Source organism: Drosophila melanogaster, chromosome 3L, assembly GCF_000001215.4.
Source record: "Drosophila melanogaster chromosome 3L".
NCBI lineage: Eukaryota > Metazoa > Arthropoda > Insecta > Diptera > Drosophilidae > Drosophila > Drosophila melanogaster.
The window spans coordinates 13,393,489-13,412,829 of NT_037436.4; the positions used below are offsets into that span (position 1 = coordinate 13,393,489).

At 43.2% G+C, this 19,341-nt stretch overlaps 2 protein-coding genes across 3 annotated transcripts; both read right to left on the reverse strand.

Annotated features, from left to right (window-relative positions):
* Positions 1-2,739: 2,739 nt before the first annotated feature.
* On the reverse strand, positions 2,740-7,637 carry sens (senseless). Its single transcript, NM_080079.3, has 4 exons — positions 7,260-7,637; positions 5,897-6,978; positions 3,816-3,966; positions 2,740-3,579 (listed from the first exon to the last, which is right to left on the reverse strand). Exons 1-4 carry the CDS (start codon positions 7,417-7,419, stop codon positions 3,347-3,349), a joined length of 1,626 nt encoding a protein of 541 aa, NP_524818.1. The 5' UTR covers positions 7,420-7,637; the 3' UTR covers positions 2,740-3,346.
* Positions 7,638-17,633: 9,996 nt separating this feature from the next.
* CG10222 (uncharacterized protein) lies at positions 17,634-18,965 on the reverse strand. Of its 2 annotated transcripts, none has more exons than NM_001300131.1 (1): positions 17,634-18,965. In NM_001300131.1, exon 1 carries the CDS (start codon positions 18,962-18,964, stop codon positions 18,041-18,043), a length of 924 nt encoding a protein of 307 aa, NP_001287060.1. In that variant the 5' UTR covers position 18,965; the 3' UTR covers positions 17,634-18,040. The 2 variants fall into 2 exon arrangements, with proteins under 2 accessions (NP_001287060.1, NP_648641.2); NM_140384.2 differs by having other exon boundaries at positions 17,892-18,965.
* Between the last annotated feature and the right edge of the window lie 376 nt (positions 18,966-19,341).

The following is a 19,341-nucleotide window of genomic DNA, read 5'->3' on the forward strand; positions in this document are numbered from 1 at the left end:
TGCACCTTCGCTTGTGGATTTTAAGCGACAGCTTGTGGCTCAAAAGGGCAATCGGCAGCGACTCCCCTGAGGGCCAAGATTAGATGCAGATCTCTCTGTCTCCCATCTCCGATGTTTTTGCGGTCTGTCCGTCTGGGGGAGAGATTTTTACGACTGTTGCATCTTTTGGCTTCTGCTGATATGTTTCGGCACTGAAAACAAATCTAGATTTATCGGAATTCACCAAAACATATCTGATAGTAAGCAATATGCATCGTTTTATTAAATTCATTAAATTCATTAAATTTGATTCGAATGTGATATTATTTCTTAATATTTATTTTCTGCAATTTTTGTTCAACTGTGATTTTGAGATTTTTTCTGAGTGCTACCGATTTTGCTGGTGTCGTGTGGCCCATGTCAACTGGTTGCAGGTCGCCGTTGTAATTTGCCTCCTGGCATATGGCTTTTTGCCGCAAACCGGCTTTGAGCACGCGTCTCGTCTGGTCCTGGCTCAATAATTATGCGACAGGTTCCAGGATTCCGCCAACAGCAGCAGCAGCAGCAGCAGCAGTAGGAGCAGCAGGAGAAGCAGCAGGAGGAGCAGGAGCATCAGAAGCGGCAGCAGGTGCTCAATGCCGCTGGAGGGAATCGAGAATCAGCGCCAGGCTGCTTACAACGAAAGGACATAAACATAAATGAGCCGATGTAATGTTGAGCCGATGCTGCTGCCCCTGCTCCTCCTCATGATCCTGCTCCTCCTGCTCCTTTTTCGAGTCCTTCCGTCTCCCTCTATCTGTGTATTACAGGTGCCTTTTCGATCGCATCCCCTCCGAATTTTAATTGTGAGCCGGGCTCTTGACTTCACCTGCAACACAACTGACCTAAGACATCTTTTTTGCCCTTGCTCTTGGCCGGGCTCCTCACCTTTTTTCTTATTTTTTTTTTTCCTTTTTTAGCCGCAACTATTATTTTTATTAATAGCCAAAGTCAAAAGTCACCTGCCCGGCACCAAAAGGGCCAAAGAACTAGGGGTAGCCGGAAAACGGAACCGATTCAGAGGATGGTACGTGGGGACGGGGATGGAAAGGAAAGGACACGAATTTGTTGCGGGTCCTACAACTTCTTTAGACCACTTCTAAGATCAATTTCCTCTTCACAATTTCCCCCCGCGCGATCACGGTTTGCCCATTCAGCATTGTCTGCGTTTTGGGGTTGCAGCTTTTCAGTCTTTTGATAGCCACACATTTTCCATAGCTCTCTCCTTTGTTTCCATGGGGGCTTGCCCGACTGTTGAATAAATTCCAAACGGCATGACAAATTATGTGGGCTCAGGTGTTATGCGGAAAAGGGGTTAATAAACCGAGAGTCAGCGCTGCGGAGAAACTCCAGCATATGGCTGCGACCTATGTGTATCTGTATCTGTATCTTATCGAGTTTGCATTATGGAGTGCAAACTAATGCTAAGCTGCTTCTTGTACTTTCAGCGATTTGAGGTATATATAAAGTATATGCACAGTTCATTAAGCAAAGTATTAATATTCGTGATTAAAAATCTATGCACTTATGCTTCTGATTTTACGGATTTACCTTCTCTTTTATTGACTTTTCACTTCAATATCAATATCTTCAATGAAAGTCATATTTGCACAGAACTTGCGAGTCACTTTCAAAGTACTAAATTTGATAAAACGTCCGACCTTGAGTTTCGCAATCCACCTGGCCAAATGCCAACTCAATAGTATAATGATCAGCATCTACATTCTTTGACTTTTGATCCCCACTTTGTCGGCACTTGGCGTAAAGTCCTTGAACTGCATTTTTCTTCGGCAACAATTGAACTGCATATTTCTCTCTCCCCTGCCCGGTTTTCTTTTTTTTCAATATTTTGTCAATTTCGATCAATTTGTGGCGTGCCAAAGTCAAAGAAGACCAAGAACAACCCGACGATCGAGTTTGGCTGCAGAAAGTGGCCCCAAATAAAATCCTGCGGATGGGGCTCGCTGATTTGGTCGATTTCTGATTGCGACTGCCGATGAATGGCGATAATGAGGGAAGTCGGTGATTTGTAAACTGCCAAACTTCATTTCGGGCGTTTTAAAGTGCCGCAAAATGCATTCGGACATTTCGATTACCGAAAATTGCGATCAGCAGTCCTCAATGACCATTGCTCCATGCCCCCCCCCCCCTTCTCGATCCCCGCCAGCCCCATTTCTCACTTTATTTCGTCAGCAATTAGTTCGAACTTCGAACACTTATTGGCGTTTTCCCCAAGGATCGGGCATGCAAGTGGGCCGAGGGGGATGTGTACCTGCTGTAACGCGGCGACTTACAAAGGGCATTCCCCAAATGCCACATTGGGCACAGATCAAAGATCACCGCGTCACCCGAAACAGGAGCAACTTATTCCCCATCAATTGAGTACGTGCAGAAATTCATCTATAAAATCAGGTTTACGAACAGGCCCCCGAAAAAATATTTGGAGCGCTTTGGACAATTTGTATCAAAATGTGGTACTTCAAAGGAGGAGGCTGTGTCCTTGATACTAAGGAATTTCTCAGCTGCTCAAGGGGTTGATCGTAATAATGAGATATTTAACCCACCCGATGTAAAAACTTTTTGAATTAATAATACATACCAAAAATATATACATATGTATTAATCATATCATGTGTATTTTCTGATATGCCTGAGGATTTTGTATAAAGGAATCAATCAATCATTCTAGATATTTTATCCTTAAAAAAACCCATATATTTTGTTTGTTCTCTTTTAGCTTTCAACTTTATTTTCCAAAAATCATATACGCTCCTAATAAATATAATTACAATAAGTCATTGGGCTTATTACAAAATAAGAATAAACTAAAAATTCGCATAGATCGTATAAATAAATGTGGGTGATGCCATCAATAAACTTAAATAAATTAGGAAACTAAATTTAGACAAGTGGTCGCCAAGTGGTAGTTCATTTGTTTGAGGTTGTTCTTTGGTACGTTTAGCTGCCAATTTTGGGTTAAGTTTGAATCAAATCAAAAACGCTTTATGCAATAAATTAGATTAATCATTAAGCTAGGGTTTAACGGCTATAAAAAAGAGTCTTGTTTGGGATAACTATGTACAGACTTAAGGCAGTATCTTAGCTAATATGTTTTAACAATAATTCTTACGATTAGGTAAATCTTTGCGAAGGCCTAAACAAAACAAACTTTGGCTTCATAGCAACGACTTAGACTTAGGGCCAACTGTGATCTGCTCCACCTTCATCATCATCATCATCATCATCATCATCTGGTTTTGAGTGTGTGTCTCGTCCTGCTTAGCTAATACTGGGATCTCCTGGATCAGAGATTGCCGCCTAGCCTCGGTCAGCAGCTGCTGCTGCTCACCTCCATCTTCAGGGGCTTCAGGTCCTCCACTGGCGGAGCCTCCTCATGGCGGCTCTCTCGATGACGTCGCAGATCCACCTTGCGCTGGAAGGACTGATCGCAAAGGTGGCAACCGAAGGGTTTATACCCCGTGTGCTTCCTCATATGCGTGATCAGGTTGGAGCTCTGGCTGAAGGCCTTCAGGCACACGGTGCACTTGTGTGGCTTCTCGCCTGGAATCGCAGGAAAATCAATAAACACAATTAGTTAAATGCCGCTTCAAAGTTTATTAATTGTGGCCGAGAGGCGGCGGCAGCTTTACAGCAATTAGACAAATTGAAAGGCGATAGGGATCTGTGTGTGTGCTCAAGGGTGGCTCTGTTTGCACCACGTTCTGACACATTTGCCGAGGAATAGTTGGATACTCTCCCCATGGACTAGCTTTGATTTCACCGAATATTCAACTTACCGGTATGTATGTACGTGTGCTTTTTCATGTCCGACTTTTGGTGGAACCGCTTGCCACAATATTGGCAGGGATATGGCCGTGTATCGCTGTGGATGAGCAGATGTGTGGACAGGGTGGACGAACGCTTGAAGCTCTTGCCACACTGTTTGCACTAAAAAGAAAGACATAGACAATAGAAAAATACATTATTAACACCACATTCAGACAGAACGAGTCATGATTATTGGAACTCAGAATACCCCATATTTGCACAGCTTGAGCATATTCACACCAAAAAGCCAAATAATCAAAAAATCAGAAAAGAATTTATATATAAATTCACCGTTTTTGTGTGCCTGAGCCAAATTCGCAGTGGCAACATGAATTAAACTAGATTTGTGAGTGCTCAAATATTTGTTAGACAAGTGACGACAAGGGAAAACCCAAACCAAGCCAAACTTGGTTAGCCCACATCCAGGCGACAAATAATCTAGAACCTTAGCCATTTCTCAGCGCTGAAACCAGCTAGGTAAATATCTCGGCCCAATGCTAAATCTCAAGTGAGACACTTTCCAGGGAGCTTTAGCCATGCATATATGTACATACATTGTATATACCGCAGTATTTGTGGGCCAAACACAGCTGGGATCCACGGGGAATCGATCGCGGGGATTGGACGAATCCAGTGGCTGTAACATCTTCGGTTGTCAGATTAAATGTTTGAACAGTTTGCCAGTTGCAGCAACGTTGCAAGTAACCAAACATTGACATAACACAACTCAAATCGTCGGCCTACGTGGGCGACATTTATATTAAACACGAAAACATGAAAACAACGAAAAGTAAAACACAGAAATGGGTGAAAAAAATGTGAGACAATTTTTTTTTTGAAAAACCCGCATGGTCTACGCGTAATTGTAAATTGACACAAGTGTCGGTTTTTTAAAATTTCTTTCTTATTGATTTTTATGTTCTCTTATTTTTTTATTTTTTACGTTTTTTTTTAGCCTTGTTTTTGGGATTTTCTATTTGCGCATTGCATTCGCGTGGACCATATCCACTACACACATTGGCTAGACTCAGACCCAATTAGTTGCTCTATTGTTAAGCTGCGCTCAACTGCCTGAGCCATAATGTCAATTTGCTTAGCTCTGACAACGGAACGGAAGTTGGCAAAGCTCGAAAGGCAAAAAAAAAAAGAAAAAACGAGCAGGGAAACAAAAAAAGAGTTAAGGAGAAACCCCAAAGTCTGAGTCAGCCGGGTGGGCCTCCAATGGTGAACAGATGTAAAGCACGAATTACAGAAAAAATTCGATTTTATACATAAACAGCTGAAGAACAGTGACTGCGCCTGCGCAAAGGACTCTGGCAACTGTCTTCGTCGGCTTTTTGACCATATGTCGGTCCGGTACTGAAGCCCGAAAACCTATCGCATTTCACTCTGACCCTTTAATGTGTGAAAAAAAAACTGGAAAAAGATGTTAAAAAAAAAAAAAATAAGGACTCGCGGCGGGTGTTGATGGATATAAACGCAATATGACATCGGGGTAGGCATAAGGCCTATTAGGGTAAGTCGTCTCAAATTCCTGAGGGTCGTGTGCCCTCTTACCTTTTGCACAATCCAATATCGAATTATTATGATTGTAATTTGTACATAAATCTTCGAGGGCGAGTTATGCCCCCCACCGCACTGGCGCTAATCAAAATTATTTGATTAACTAATTGCGTGATTTCGATGGGACTTAATTGAATTTCCATAGAGCTCTATCGGTTTGGCTTGTATTACCAACTTTATGACAGTATTTGCTGTGCCACTTTTCCAAATTGAAAGTGGTATTGGTGGGGTTTTCGGCTCGGCGACAATTAAAACCCGCACGGACAAAATATGAAACAATTAACACAGGGGAATTGTCGAGGACACGCAACCTTATGCAATGATACGAACAGTATTCGTTTTGGGTTATAGATCATGGTCCTTCAGGACACGTGATAAGCCCATTAAAGCGGGCTGGGGGCTCAGAGATTTTCAAGCGATTTGCCCTCGATTTCCTCTTCATATTTCCCTACCCCTCGACGCGTTTATCCTGTTTGAGTTTGCTTACCTGGAAATTCCTGCCGCTGCGCTTCTCTTCGTTTTCTCCTTGGTAAGATGACGAGGAGGACGAACGACGCGCAACATCTGTGGCCGTCGAGTCAGGATGTTGCTGCTGATGCTGATGTTGCTGCGGCTGCTGCTGGTGATGCAACTGTTGTTGCTGCTGCTGCTGCGGCTGTTGGTGTTGATTACGCATGTAGCCGAATTCGGCGGCTGCCACCAAATTCATGAGTGCCGCTGCCGAGCGGTTATCCTGCTGCTGCTCGTCCTTGATGCGATGCTGTTGCTGCTGCTGCTGCGGCTGCTCGCTCTTCAGCTTCAAGTGCTGGGTGAGCAGCTCCAGATTGTTGCCCGTCAATCCGGCCATGAATGCGCTGCGATGGGCATACAACTGCTGTTGGGCCACCTCGAACTCCAGATCCTGGACGGCATTCGAGGCGGGAGCGGACAGCGAGGAGATCGGCGATTGCAGCGAGGATATGGATGCAGTTCTGCGCTCATACTTGAACTTTCGCACAATAGGATCCACCTGGTGCTCCTCCTCATCGCCCTGCTCCTCCATCTTCAGGCCGTACTGCTCCCTTCTCGCCGATCTCTCGCACATCGAGGCCGGTGACCAGATGATGTTACCCTGCGATCTCTGGCGCTGTTGCTGTGGTGTACTCGAACTCTTTAGATTCACAGCGCTCAGGGGAGGCGGGGTAACGTTCAGCGAGGTCATCGGATGCAGTTGCTCCACTTCACTGCTGGAACTGCTCCTGCTGCTGTTGTTGCTGCTGCTGTGATACTGATCTCGGTTGGAATCATCCGATGTGATGCGCTCCTTGGTGCTTAGATTTAGTGGCATATCCTCATCCTGCTCCTGATAGTCCTGCTTGCTGTTCTCATTGTTATTGTTCATTTGGAGTTCATGCTCCTTTTCGGGCGTCAAGGCAAAGTCACGATCCCGCTGACCCAAAACCACAGAGGCGGGCGATTTGGGGGTCATGGGGGTCAGTGGTGTACCCAGAGCCGTGGCCGAGGACAACAAAAATTGGGGCCACAGTAGGGCACTCGAGTAGAGCAGCGGGTTGTACAAAAAGGGCAGATCTATGAAATGCAAATTTAACGAATCAGTTGAATAGTAGTGATTAAGATTAGGAAGGAAAAGTATCCTCAGGATGCCTATCAATATAAAGTTACTCTTGTATTGGTAAGAACTACAGTAAAGTTAACATAATTTTTCTGATCTGTTGAAAGTGTTAACATTTTGATTTTAAATCGAGTGATCTTTTAAATACAATTCGAAACGATTAAAAAGCTATAAGCTAATCTTTTTGCTATCTTTACTGCCCCATATATTTTTCTGTCAATCCAGATCGGGAACTCACCTCGACCATTGAGTTTCTGTGCTGCGGCGGAGGCTATCACAGTGTTGAAGGCGGATGCCCGCTGCATCCACTGCTTGTCCAGAGCTGCTCCATGGCAGCCCAATCCCGCGGGACTCGGCTGCTGGGAGTGCGGCGATGGCGGCGGCGATAGGTGATTCATTTTGATTCTGGATCTTTACTTTTTGGAATCTCACTGGATCTGATTTACGTATTTGCTTTAACAGTCTTTGGATTGTGATTTTTCTCAATACTGTTCACTGCACAAATCTCACTTTCTTGGCGTTGTGATCTTGGATTCGAACGGATCTTCGATGGGTCTTATTCAGTGCGGTTTTATCTTGACTCACTGGAGACGAACACGTCCGTATCGCTCGGTGCTTCGCACCTGACTGAATCTTTGGTCGATGGCTCAGTTCTAAATTGAGCCAACGGTGAAGCGACTTGGCCCGAAAAAAAGGTACAAATCGAGCTCTCTTTTTTTTATTTTTGTGTGCGACTGTGGTTACTTGTGGCACTGTGTGAGTGCGGCAGCAAGCCGAATCAAAACGAGCCCTCGGTGTATTGGTGTTGACTCTTTTGGTGGTGGCTCTCGAGAGCCCTGCAATGTATTGTTGGTGTTGGTGTTCGTGTTGCCAACTCTGGTTTTTCACCTTTGGCAGCAGTTGGCGGCAGTTGCAGTCCTGTGTTCCATGTTGTATGGGTCAAGACGCACAGTTAGGAGTCCCCTGGCGATCTCGATACCCCAACCCCCTGCGTTCGTATCCTCTTGGCCCATCTACTACTGGTTTTCCAGCACGCGTTTCCCTACTAATTGGTATGCACTTAAAGTTTGGCGGGCGTTTGTTATCCTTTTCCCGCTGCCCTGTAACAGTTACAATTGCCTTTGCTCTTTCTGTTGCTGCCACCAACTGTTGTTGGCTCAGGAATATCGGGATCGGTACTTTGGCCAAGGGAGAAGAAGCGAGAGAGGGCCAGCAATCGGCAGAGGATTTCACTGCTGATCGGTGGAAGGGGGGAGAGGACGAGGGCGGGATGGGGCGGGGTAGCATACAAATATTTAGGTGGATGAATCCAAGGATCTAACATCTGTCGTGGCAACTCTCCATGTTTGTAGATACTGTTTAGATTACCTTTAGATTTGACAAGGATTACAAATGGGTTCCTAATTTTGAATGTGATGAAAATTAATTTTTGTATTAATTATTAAAAATACATTGCGAGTAAAATATAGGAGAAATTAAGTTTAAATTCATTTTTATTTGCGCTTCTCCCAATAAGGGTAAATAGTTTAAAGCAACATCGTGAATTTAATCTTTAAGCTTTAGACTTCATCCATAAAAAGTGTTATTACATTTTAGAGGATTGACGTAAACCTACTTCACAACCAATGCACAAATATATAAACTTTATTTAAATTATTGTAGAATTTTTTTTGTTATATTTCTATATAAAATCTACCTTACCAAAATGACATATTTGATTATAATAATGTTACATTTAAATACATAAGATTAGGACAGATTTTATTTAATAGCTATCAAAATATCAGATTTCCCATTTAAAACCGTTTTAACAAATAGTTTGGTTTGGTTTCAGAACATTAACTTTCAACAAAGTTTTTGTTAAATTTCTCAATGCAAACTTTGCAGTTCGTCGTATTTTCCTAAAGCATTTCAATAAAATTAAAAGACTGAATTCTTTTGTCAGTCAATTTAAAACCAATACCAAACTCTAAGCCATAAAGTCCCCATCTTCTCGTTGGATCGTAGCTATTAAACCACTCAGATAGGACGACTGAGCACCTGCCACTTTCTCCCTCTACCGCTCGATGCACCTTTTTCCGAGCTTATCCTTGATGAGAGTTCGGGGTCCTCCTCCTGAGTTGGTAGCTCGCCACGCTTGGCCACCTCGTCTTGGCCGCCTCAATTCCAGTTTATCTATCCTTGGCGCGGGCCACACCTGCCTAGAAAACGAGCCAAGAAAATGTGGCGGGCGCACACTTACACTTCCACATTTAACGATCCTTTTCCTTGTCAGCAATTTTAGTTCCCATCCCCTAGTTTTTGGCGCAATTTCCATGGCAGGACATGTGCAGAGTTGAGGCGACACCGAAATTCCATCGCACTCGTGTCCGCCACGGGTGCCGCCGATCTAGCGAAGCGGTACGAGGCACGCGGCCTAAAAGCGGGCCAAAATGGGGGAACTCTGGCTTCTACCATTTCGACCGCGATGAGGGCTGGCCAAGTCAAGTTGGTGGCATCGTTGCGCTTGGCGGCGTTCCCATACATATTGTTTATCTGGAGAACTGAGGGCGCGTGCTCATCCCCTGCCGCTTTGTAACGGATTCACCGTATGCCGCTCACACATCTATCATCGTTTGATATGCGGTACACTGAGAGAAATACTGTTTTGAAAATTACAATATTCCTGCATATAGAATCCGCTTAATGCAGCTAGGAATGCAGCACTGAGAAATTTATTGAAAAGGCTTTTACTTTAAACCGAAATCTATTATAGATTACCGCAACAAACATGTAAATAAGTTGGTGCTATTTAGTTTTAATATCCATTACTTCGAAATAGGATAATTCTATTTAAGACAGACAAATGTAAAAGCAAAATTCTAAAATTGAAAGTACGTGTTTAATAAGCTTCAAAACTAGAATTTTGTAATAAATATTATCACGATTGATACCAAAAGTCTTGAATGCATTTTGAATTATCAATCATTATTTTTTGTAGTGCATTGCAATGCATCACAAGTTCGAGAGTCGTATATAATTTCCATTCTCTGTTTTTTCATGTCGGCGACATTTTATTTACGACACCCTCAGCGTGCCCCTGCGTTTGAGCAAATCCCACACTCTGCCGCTCGGAAATTCGAAAATGCCTTTGCACTTGGCTCGTGGCTCTCGGCCAGCCGCTCGCTGATTGGCCAGCAGAACGCCGAGAGGGCGGGTAACACCTACACGGAACGGGTTTGCGCCTGTGTATGTGAGCCAGCTCGTGGCGAGGTGAGTTTCTGCTTCTGGCGAACATCGGAGGTGTGTGGGCCGTTTGGACCGTTAGATAGATGTTGGATTGGCCCAATGAAAACCCCCATGATGAATGGTCACGTTGACTTGGTGAATGGCCATAACAACTAATCTACGATTACCGTGCTCATACGATTAACAGATTTTTAGTTAACGTTAGACTGATTAAAACAACGAAATTGATTAAAATCATTGTTTTTATCATGTTAATCTATAATAACTTCAATCCATAAATCTATCAAAATAGTGATTTCAATCAGAAAGGTTTATAAGTTCATCTTTTTTTAAACAGGTATTTAATTTGTAGTGCTACAACGCATTTCCGTCCTATACAACATTCTAATAGTTTATTGGCAATAATATTAACATACAAAATACATAAAAGGCTATACTTACACTTATAACAAATAAAGGAAATTCATAAAAAATTGTTAATTTTCTGATGTTGCTAAGTTACTGAGATTCCTTTCCTCCCTCCCCAACGTTCAACGATCTCTACTGATTTATCGTACTATCTGCCGATATCGTTTAAAGCACTAAGAGACCATTTAAGTATTCTCTATTTGTCTCACAGTGGGTGCTGCTGGCCAGCATGGAAATTCCTTCCAACAAATCAGGCGGAAATCTGTAATAAATTTATTATTATGTAGCCTGGCCATGTGGATTATAATTGTCTTGGCAACAAATGGGGGCCAAAACGATGCTCACAGCGAGGCGAGGCGACAGTGGCCATGGCCACCGACTGGCTACTGGTTATGAGCACGACCAGGAGGAGTCCCAGCACCGCTGTCGCCGGTTCATATCGTGCAGATTGTTGGCAATTATTAAAATGATAATTGCACAAATCTGGCTATCAATTGACGACCATCGAAGACCTTAGACCAGCCGCAAATGCAACGGCCAAAACGAGCGGAAGCCGCGCACAGAAGCTAAAAGCCCAGACTAAGACGCATGCGCAGATGCAGTCAGCAGTCCAGCAGTCAGCGGGCTCCCATTTCCCAGTTTCTCCCAGTTACCAGCACTCCTCATCCCGGTCACCCGTTCCCAGTCCGCCAGTTCGCCAGTTGGCTACTCCAGCTCTCTTGGCCCGGCCTGTGCGCTGGTCTGCCTCTTATCATGCGGCGTTGGCGCGCTGTGCAGCTTTTCGCCAGCGTTGACAATTTGGTATTAATTTAAGACAACAGCGGCGACCACAACAGCCAGTCGACCAGGCCCAGACAGTTGGCCACTTGGGCCGCAGTTACAGCCACAGCCGCAAAACAAAAGACGGACATTTACATGCTGCCAACGAGGCTAACAATGAAATCAGCGTAGTTTGTTTTGGCCCCCATAGGAGGGGTCGCAATCTGCCAGCTTAGTCAGCCCAAAATGTGGCCAGAGCTGGGAAGTCCCTTGTACAAAAAAATTAAGTATATAATGAAAATAATATTTTATTTATTCATTTACCATTTCCTGAAATAAACCAAATATTTATCATTCAAAATCTAAAGACACACAATTTATAGATTTAGTTTTACTCCCATGTTCGTCTATGGCACAAATGATTGATGATGAAATTATATTTATATATTTTCATCTTAAAATTCTACAAAATTCTTTTTTAAGGGCCAACAAAATAAAACTCGGCCCCACTAAACAACAGCGCTGTGCTTTGCTTTGCTTAGTTTTCCTTTGTTTTGGCTAACTTTAGTCCCTCCGCTGCGTCTGCGCACAATTATAAAACAAAATTGATAAAATTATTGTTGTTGACCGTGGTTGGCTCTCTTCTGGCCAAAGGAGCCTCGATGGGCGATTAGCCCAAAGCCAAAAGGTTGCTGTTGCCGTTGCGGTGGCCCCAACTGACCATTGCGAAAGGGGTAAGGGGGCGAACCCGACCCCCTTTCGCATGATGATGAAAATCAGCGAGTGCCGCATGGAAAACGAACTGGGAATGTGTATGGTAATGCGGATTGGGGGACCTCGTTCTGGATGCTAGGTGGCCAAATGAAATTTATTTCAATTTCATTTGATATTAATTGCTAATGGCCTTAAGATTGAATTCCAATGGCCTGCCTTATTTGGTGGTGCCCAAGTGGAGGAGGCCAAACAAATCGGGCCAGCGACTTCTCACTCGCGTACTACGAGTATGTTGGTGGCTTGTTAGGATTGTGTTTTTGGAAGCCCCTTCGAGTGGCTGGTGGCGCCACCACAACTATTTTTGGGATACAAATAAGGTACCGACATGGGGTCTCGCCCGCACAAATCTCTGACAGTTGAACGCCGTTTGTCGTTTGTCGTAATTAGCAGGCAAATGGTTAACTTACGATACCTTTACCCTTCTCGTGCCTTCTCCTTCCTCTGGAACTGCATTGGCATTGGGCCGTTTTGACCATTTGTGGCCGAACTGTGCGAAAGTTCAGTAGAACTGACTTTCGAAATGCAAGCGGCAACCCACACGCTGATACAATTAAGCCAAACACATGTCGTCCCCGTCGGAGATAAGCCATTTATTAACTTTTCACAAGACCTCCAAATGATGCCATAATCTCCGCTTTCGGTTAGACATATGGGAGAGAAGCCACGGCTATCTGCAGCGCCGCAAGATGCAAACAGATAGAACGGAAGCTGAATCGCTTGGCTTCCTGCAGAAGGTGGGATGCCCTGAAATTGGGAACTTTACATAGGGAACTTTAAATATAATTTCAAGCAGCTATAGTATACCACAAAGCAATAATAAGGCTTTAAACAATGTATACAAGTTTAGCAATGAACCCATTACTAACCTACATATATTCCAAACCTGTATATTTATATGAATATACAAATTATAGTCGAAAATGGCACATAGATATCATTCCATTGGTCATCCGACTTGATGAAGCCGTAATGCTTTCAGTAAAGACGGTAATTTACTGCTGCTAACTGCGGCTACTGTTTCGCTTCGGGACCTCCAACGAGCGCCGCTTGACAAGATCCCAGGCAGCAAACAAGCCCAAAGGAGCTGAAGCTCGGCCAACAATTGAACTGCAATAAAACAATTTACCCAAAATAGCGCTCGGCCCAAGAGCAATCTGCTGGTTAACCTGGCATCAGACTCCCATGGCACTGAGCAAAATCAGGGCTTGAAACATGTTCCATCATATATGGAAATAAAAGAATAAGCCAGCGATGAGTTACCGGTGGAATTGGATAATATTCCAATGAAATTTTCCATATTAAGATGTTTAATGCTTGCTTTTAATAATGGACATTCAATAGAATATTGTTTCTTTTTACAATAATCGATACGAACTTTGTTAGGTAAATACTTCAGGAAAGTCTTTCAAATATGTATTTTCTTTTTAATAATAATACAGCTTCATATGCACATTGTCTATACTTTTCAAATACATGTATATCGCCCTTATTGCCGCAAATGACACCACAATTGTTTCCAGTGTGCGATTGGCGCTGCTACTGGACTCTGGGCAACATTTATCATTGAAATGTGGCGTGCGGCTTCTACGCAGTCGCCGCAGCAGCCGAGGATGCTTTGCGGCACCAAAACGAGCTCCCGAAACTCTCTTTTGACTTTGGCGGTTTGCTTTGCATGTATGCGGTGTGGCAGGGCCCAAAGGGGCGCAACGCGGCGGGGGGCGTGGCAGTTGGCCGATAAACTAGGCCCAGTCAGTCGCGTAAGTCAGGCGGCAGTCGAATGGGAATGGGCGCAGGAAAATCAATTCATTGGCCCTGAACAGATTTCCCTTTATCTCCGGCAGACCCAAGACCTTTCATCTCTCGACTGGTCGTCGGTCGGCTGATTTGCATATGTTTTGGTACTTTGGAACCTCGGTACTTCGTACGTATGTAGTTGCGACAAAGGCCCTCATAATTGCTTGATTTAGCGACCCATTCAAGGCGAAAAGTCGGCGCCAGCCGCATCTCAGTAACTTGGCTTCCAGGCTAGCACCCGGTGTAAATTGTCGTCCGCGAATGCTACGTGTGGTGCTGCCATTACACTTGTAAAATAGTTGGCCAATAATGGGAAAGCTATGGGGAAGCACAATAAAATACGATTCCGAATAAGTAACTTCGATCTCTGAACCTTATGGTTCCTACAATATACCTTTATAGATACTATATTTATTTTGTCCTTTCTTTCTCTGTTTTTCCAAACAGAAAGTAAGTCTTTTGAGTTCAACATCGAATTCTATATTTTGTATTCCTAAAAAACTTTTTTTTTTAATAGCAACTTACTAAAATCGTAATTTTAATCTCTGTGCAGATTCTTTCTGTGTTTTTTTTTTAGTGGTAGTGGGTGTCTTGTCGCTTAAATTGCCAAGCAATTCATAAGTGTCAACGCGTCTCATATGAACGATGGTAACAAACTTGAGCAAGGGGGAAATGCTGGAGCTGATTTATGAGTTTGCTCGGTTTCCCGAATGGGTTAAGTCACAAATAGAACAAGTTTAAGAGTTCAAGCCGAGATAATATTTTAATAAATCCAAAAAATCACTGTTTTTCATTCCGTACCTTAATCTCTCACTCTCGACTTGTATAACTTTTTTTCGAAATAAATGCACAAAATCGAGTATCCCTGTAGTAAAGAACGGTTTTTTTCAAAACATTCTCGTTCTCTTAAGCTTACTACTTTCCCATCCTGTTGATTTCCAACTGTTCTCGTCTCGGCATACGATCAAAATATTTGCATAAGCAGCGTCCTGAATTACAGTTTAAGCCAGTAAACTCAAGCCAACAGAGTGCAAAGGGCCAACACAGTGGTGAGCAGCGTCATGTGCTCGCTGCAAATACAGATACACAGATACAGATACACCGAACCTGAGGACTTAAAACCCACCGAAGACGACGACGACAGCAGGCACGCGCCCCGATCCCGAATCCAAAACCCGAAAGGCGATTCATGAACTCAGGTACTAAGGGAAGGCAAGAAATGAGCAACAGCAAGGGAAAAACAAAAAAAAAAATACGAAAAAGGACCCAAAAATGTGCAACTGTTGGGCGATCTCATATGATCGCGGTCGGGTGAATAACCCGGAGAGGTTTCTTTAAAGAATCTCGATCTAGTGGAGCTTAGTTTATAATTTTCGACAGGAAAAAGCTGCTGCTGCTGGGAGATGAAAGATCTTATCGTATCTAATATCTGTGCGCGGGTTCGATCAAATTACAGTTCCGGTCAAGATTGAGCATTTGGTTCCGCTTTTTGTTTCGGGGATGAAGACAATGCAGCAGGGGCAACCGTTAACCTTAAGTTAATGATTTGGCCGATGCCTTTGCTTGCTGGTTGCTGCCTGCGCTTCAAGTGCAGCATATGGCATTTTTACTCCTCTTGCTGCGGCTTCAGCACAACTGACGCAGGATACGCAGGATACCCGGCCTACCTACGATCTGGGTTTCGGATCGGCGGCTCACTTCCTATCCTCCACATGGGCCCGCCAATCTGCCCATATCTCGCCCTTCTCTCTCGAGTATGTAAAAAGATCAATCAAATATTGTGTATTCCCTCGCCGAGTTCGATTCTCCCTAGGTGGAATTCTACTCGTATCTAGATGCCCACTTGACTTGGGCTGTTTTTTTAGGCATTTATACCGTGTAATAATAGGGAATGGGGGTGCACAGGGTATCGTTGGGGTATGATGGGTGTAGCGAGCGTATGAGGGGAGTGATAAGAACTGGCCAAGAACGTGGCCAATTGATATGAAAATCGCTATACCTCACGTTTTCGGACGATGTTTTTTTTTTTTGAAACATTCTTTTATTTATCTTTATTAAACGTTAAATGGGATAAATTGAAGTGATTAACTTAAACTCCTTAAATTAAGGGATTCTTGTTAATAGTTCCGTACTTCGTGTTTTCTAGGTCATCTCCTAGTCCTATGCCCTTAGAGCCGAAACTCCTTTATTTTTTTCCGGTTGCTTAGCTGGCACATTTTTCCCCGACTGCCGCTGCTGGTGTGCACCTGCTTTTCGGGAACAGGACGCGCGTCTTTTGACCGCAATCGTTGCCAGGACTGGCCTGGAAAGCAAAACCAAATAGCGCTCTTACAAGCCAGGTCGCTTAACTGTTTAGCCTGACGCGCTTACATCGCAGGGGATCGCACTTATGGCTTTTGAGGACGCGACGAATTATCCTGCAGAGCGTGTGCCAAAAAAACAAGAAACCGCAGCCCGCTGCTTTACACAAATCGCAAAGGCAAAACGAATCCGAGCCCCACTCACTTCGTCCTGGCACGAAACCACTTTCGTTTATTTTAATTTGGCTTGCGGTCAAGGGGATCGGTGCTTTGGGGGATTGGGAATGGGAATGGGGACTGGGGAATTGGCAGCCAGCCTGCTGCAATCTGACAAGAGCCTGCTGCATTTAATAACTGTTTTCGTTTTTGCCGCTGTTTTCTTATGCCCTACAAAGAGGAGCCACCAGCTTAAGCAGAGGGCTTTTAAATATCTTTATAATCAATGCTATACAGCAAATTTATCTTTCATGATTTGTTGTAAACGCTCATTCTTTGGTGAGAAATCCAATAAATTCTTAAAACTCTTTATTCTTTTTTAGCCCTTAAGAGTTTTAAATCCTAAAGCGTATCATTTAAACATGTATAAGGAAGATCCATAACTCCTTTTTAGATTTAAGAACAAGCGTAAATTAGCATAACTTGGCTGGTTTTTAATAAACAACTTTTTCGCTTCATTAAATAAAAGCTACCCGCAAAAGGGGATTCACGAATCGGCTTAAAATAAGATGACTCCTGGTGCTTTTTTATATCCCAACGCGTCTTCCCGTGTCTGCAAGACGGAGCCCCCGAGTGCTCACGACTTGGTCGTGGTATAGGAGTCAATGGCAATCCCGTTTTGTGGTGCACGTGCCACAATTTGCAGCTTGCCACGAGATGTTCACCGGTCGTTCCAGCTCTTATCTCGCAAAACAACGCGCCTCGGACTTAATTAATTTTTATTTATGTTAACGAGGACTTTGCTTTTAGTTAAATCAAAGTATAGGGTTCAGATGCAGATCCTTTTCGACTCAAGTTGAACTTTTGGTTTTTGTATGCTAAAAAGGACGCTTTTGTTTGATTGAAGCCTAACTAATTTACCGAGAAACGTGGGTCTTTTTGATGAGATCTACCAGACTTCGAAATTCATACCTGTTCTTATGTAATAAGTTATTATTTAGTATAAGTTTCTTTATTGATATTTTAGATCAGTTCAATTGTCAATTTTTATTCGCCTAGCAAAGGATATTCTTAAAATCATAATTTATATAAATACAATTTTCTCCATTTGACATATTTTCTGAAAAAGTCAACAAAGCCCAAAAACAAAACAAAACGAAATGATTTTTGTTGTATTTTTTTTTATTAAATTTAATTTAATAATTCTGAATTCAAACCCGTACAATTCTGTACATCTGTAAAATTTTACATACATCATACGTTTTAACGTTTGCAGCGACATCTAGTGGTGGTCTGGATTTTCCAAGTTCAAATGTAGAGTTCTCTTGGTGTTTTCCGATTAGGTGATCCTCAAGTGATTATCAACCATTCTTATTGCAATGTATTTAAACAACTTTAAAGGTTTATTTCCTCTTAAAAATATGTGGTTAGAAAAACAACTAAAAAAGTTTAAGAGTTCAAGCCGAGATAATATTTTAATAAATCCAAAAAATCACTGCTTTTCATTCCGTACCTTAATCCCTCACTCTCGACTTGTATAACTTATTTTCGAAATACAATGCACAATATCACAGGCTATTTTCGATTAGTTTCAGTTCTTTTATTCCATATAGGGTTGGACATCATGCTCCATGCGAGCGGCCTCAGTTTCTGCACCCACGGCGCAGGCTAGTAGTGAGTTGACCGTCTGCTCCTCACCTGCCTTGTAGACGTATCCATTAGCCTTGTCGATGTGATTGCGCAAGCGGAGCATGCTGTCCGTGCTGAAGACGTCCAGCAGTTGGAACGAAACGAGAGCGTAGTCCTCCACCATGGAGCAGATGGCTGCATTCAGTTTTCGATACTTGCGCATGGCGGGATCATCGTCCAGTTTGTCCAGCAGATACTTGAGGTCCAGGACGTCCGTATAATAGTCCACGTTAAAGTGTAACTTGGTCTCGTGCTTCTTTAGCAGATCGGCCTTGGAAAGCACATTAACGTGGGGTAGACTCATCCGCAACATGGTGTTCAATGCCATCAGCAAAGTGGCAATGAATTTGGCAGGCTCCGAGCAGTAATGGGAATCTATAAGGTTAACGGTGACCAGGCTATATCTTTCACGCTCCAAACGCTCGAAAATCCGGGCCATAGCGTTGTGATGGGTATATAGCTCAACTTGGCCGGGACAGTCGAACAGGAAGTAGTTGTAAGTGGCGCTTAGTTTGCGCAGTGCCGGCAACAGCCAATCCTCCAAATGGTCGGCCAGATACTCAGCGCAGTGCATTAGAGCTCCGTTTGGTCCCAGCTTCAGGTGCTCCATGCAATCCTCCACAGTGATTAGCTCCATCACACTTAGCACCGGTTCGTAGGACATGTTTTCGTTGGCTGGATCCAGATTCACAACGCCCACCTGACGGCCCAGTTCGCGATAGAACTTAAGGGCCTCACCGCAATAGGTGGTTTTCCCAGAACCAGGAGGTCCTATGATTAGCTGTCCATAACGTGGATTCTCCACGGTCGCCTGCGTCGGAAATCTTTGCATCATTCTTGCGGAAAATGAAAAATATAAACAATGGTAGAGGTGGGGAACCACAGAGACCGATTAATTTATTTGGCGCAATTTATCGATATTTAGATAGTTTTTGAAAAATATACATTTTATTAAATTAGATAAAAATACAATTTTGATTATATATTTCCTTTTCAAATATAGGAAATTGAAAACTCAATCCCAAAAAAAAAAACAATTTTTTAGTGTATAATTAAAAACGGTAGCAATTAGTAGTTACTGTTAGTATAAAACACAGAACAATATATTTTTAATTTCCTTCCAGTTCACTTCGCTGTTAAAAAGGGGTAAACGCAGCGCAAAGTCGATATAAAGCAAAGAAAAAACCATCGATGACGACGATGGTGAAAACA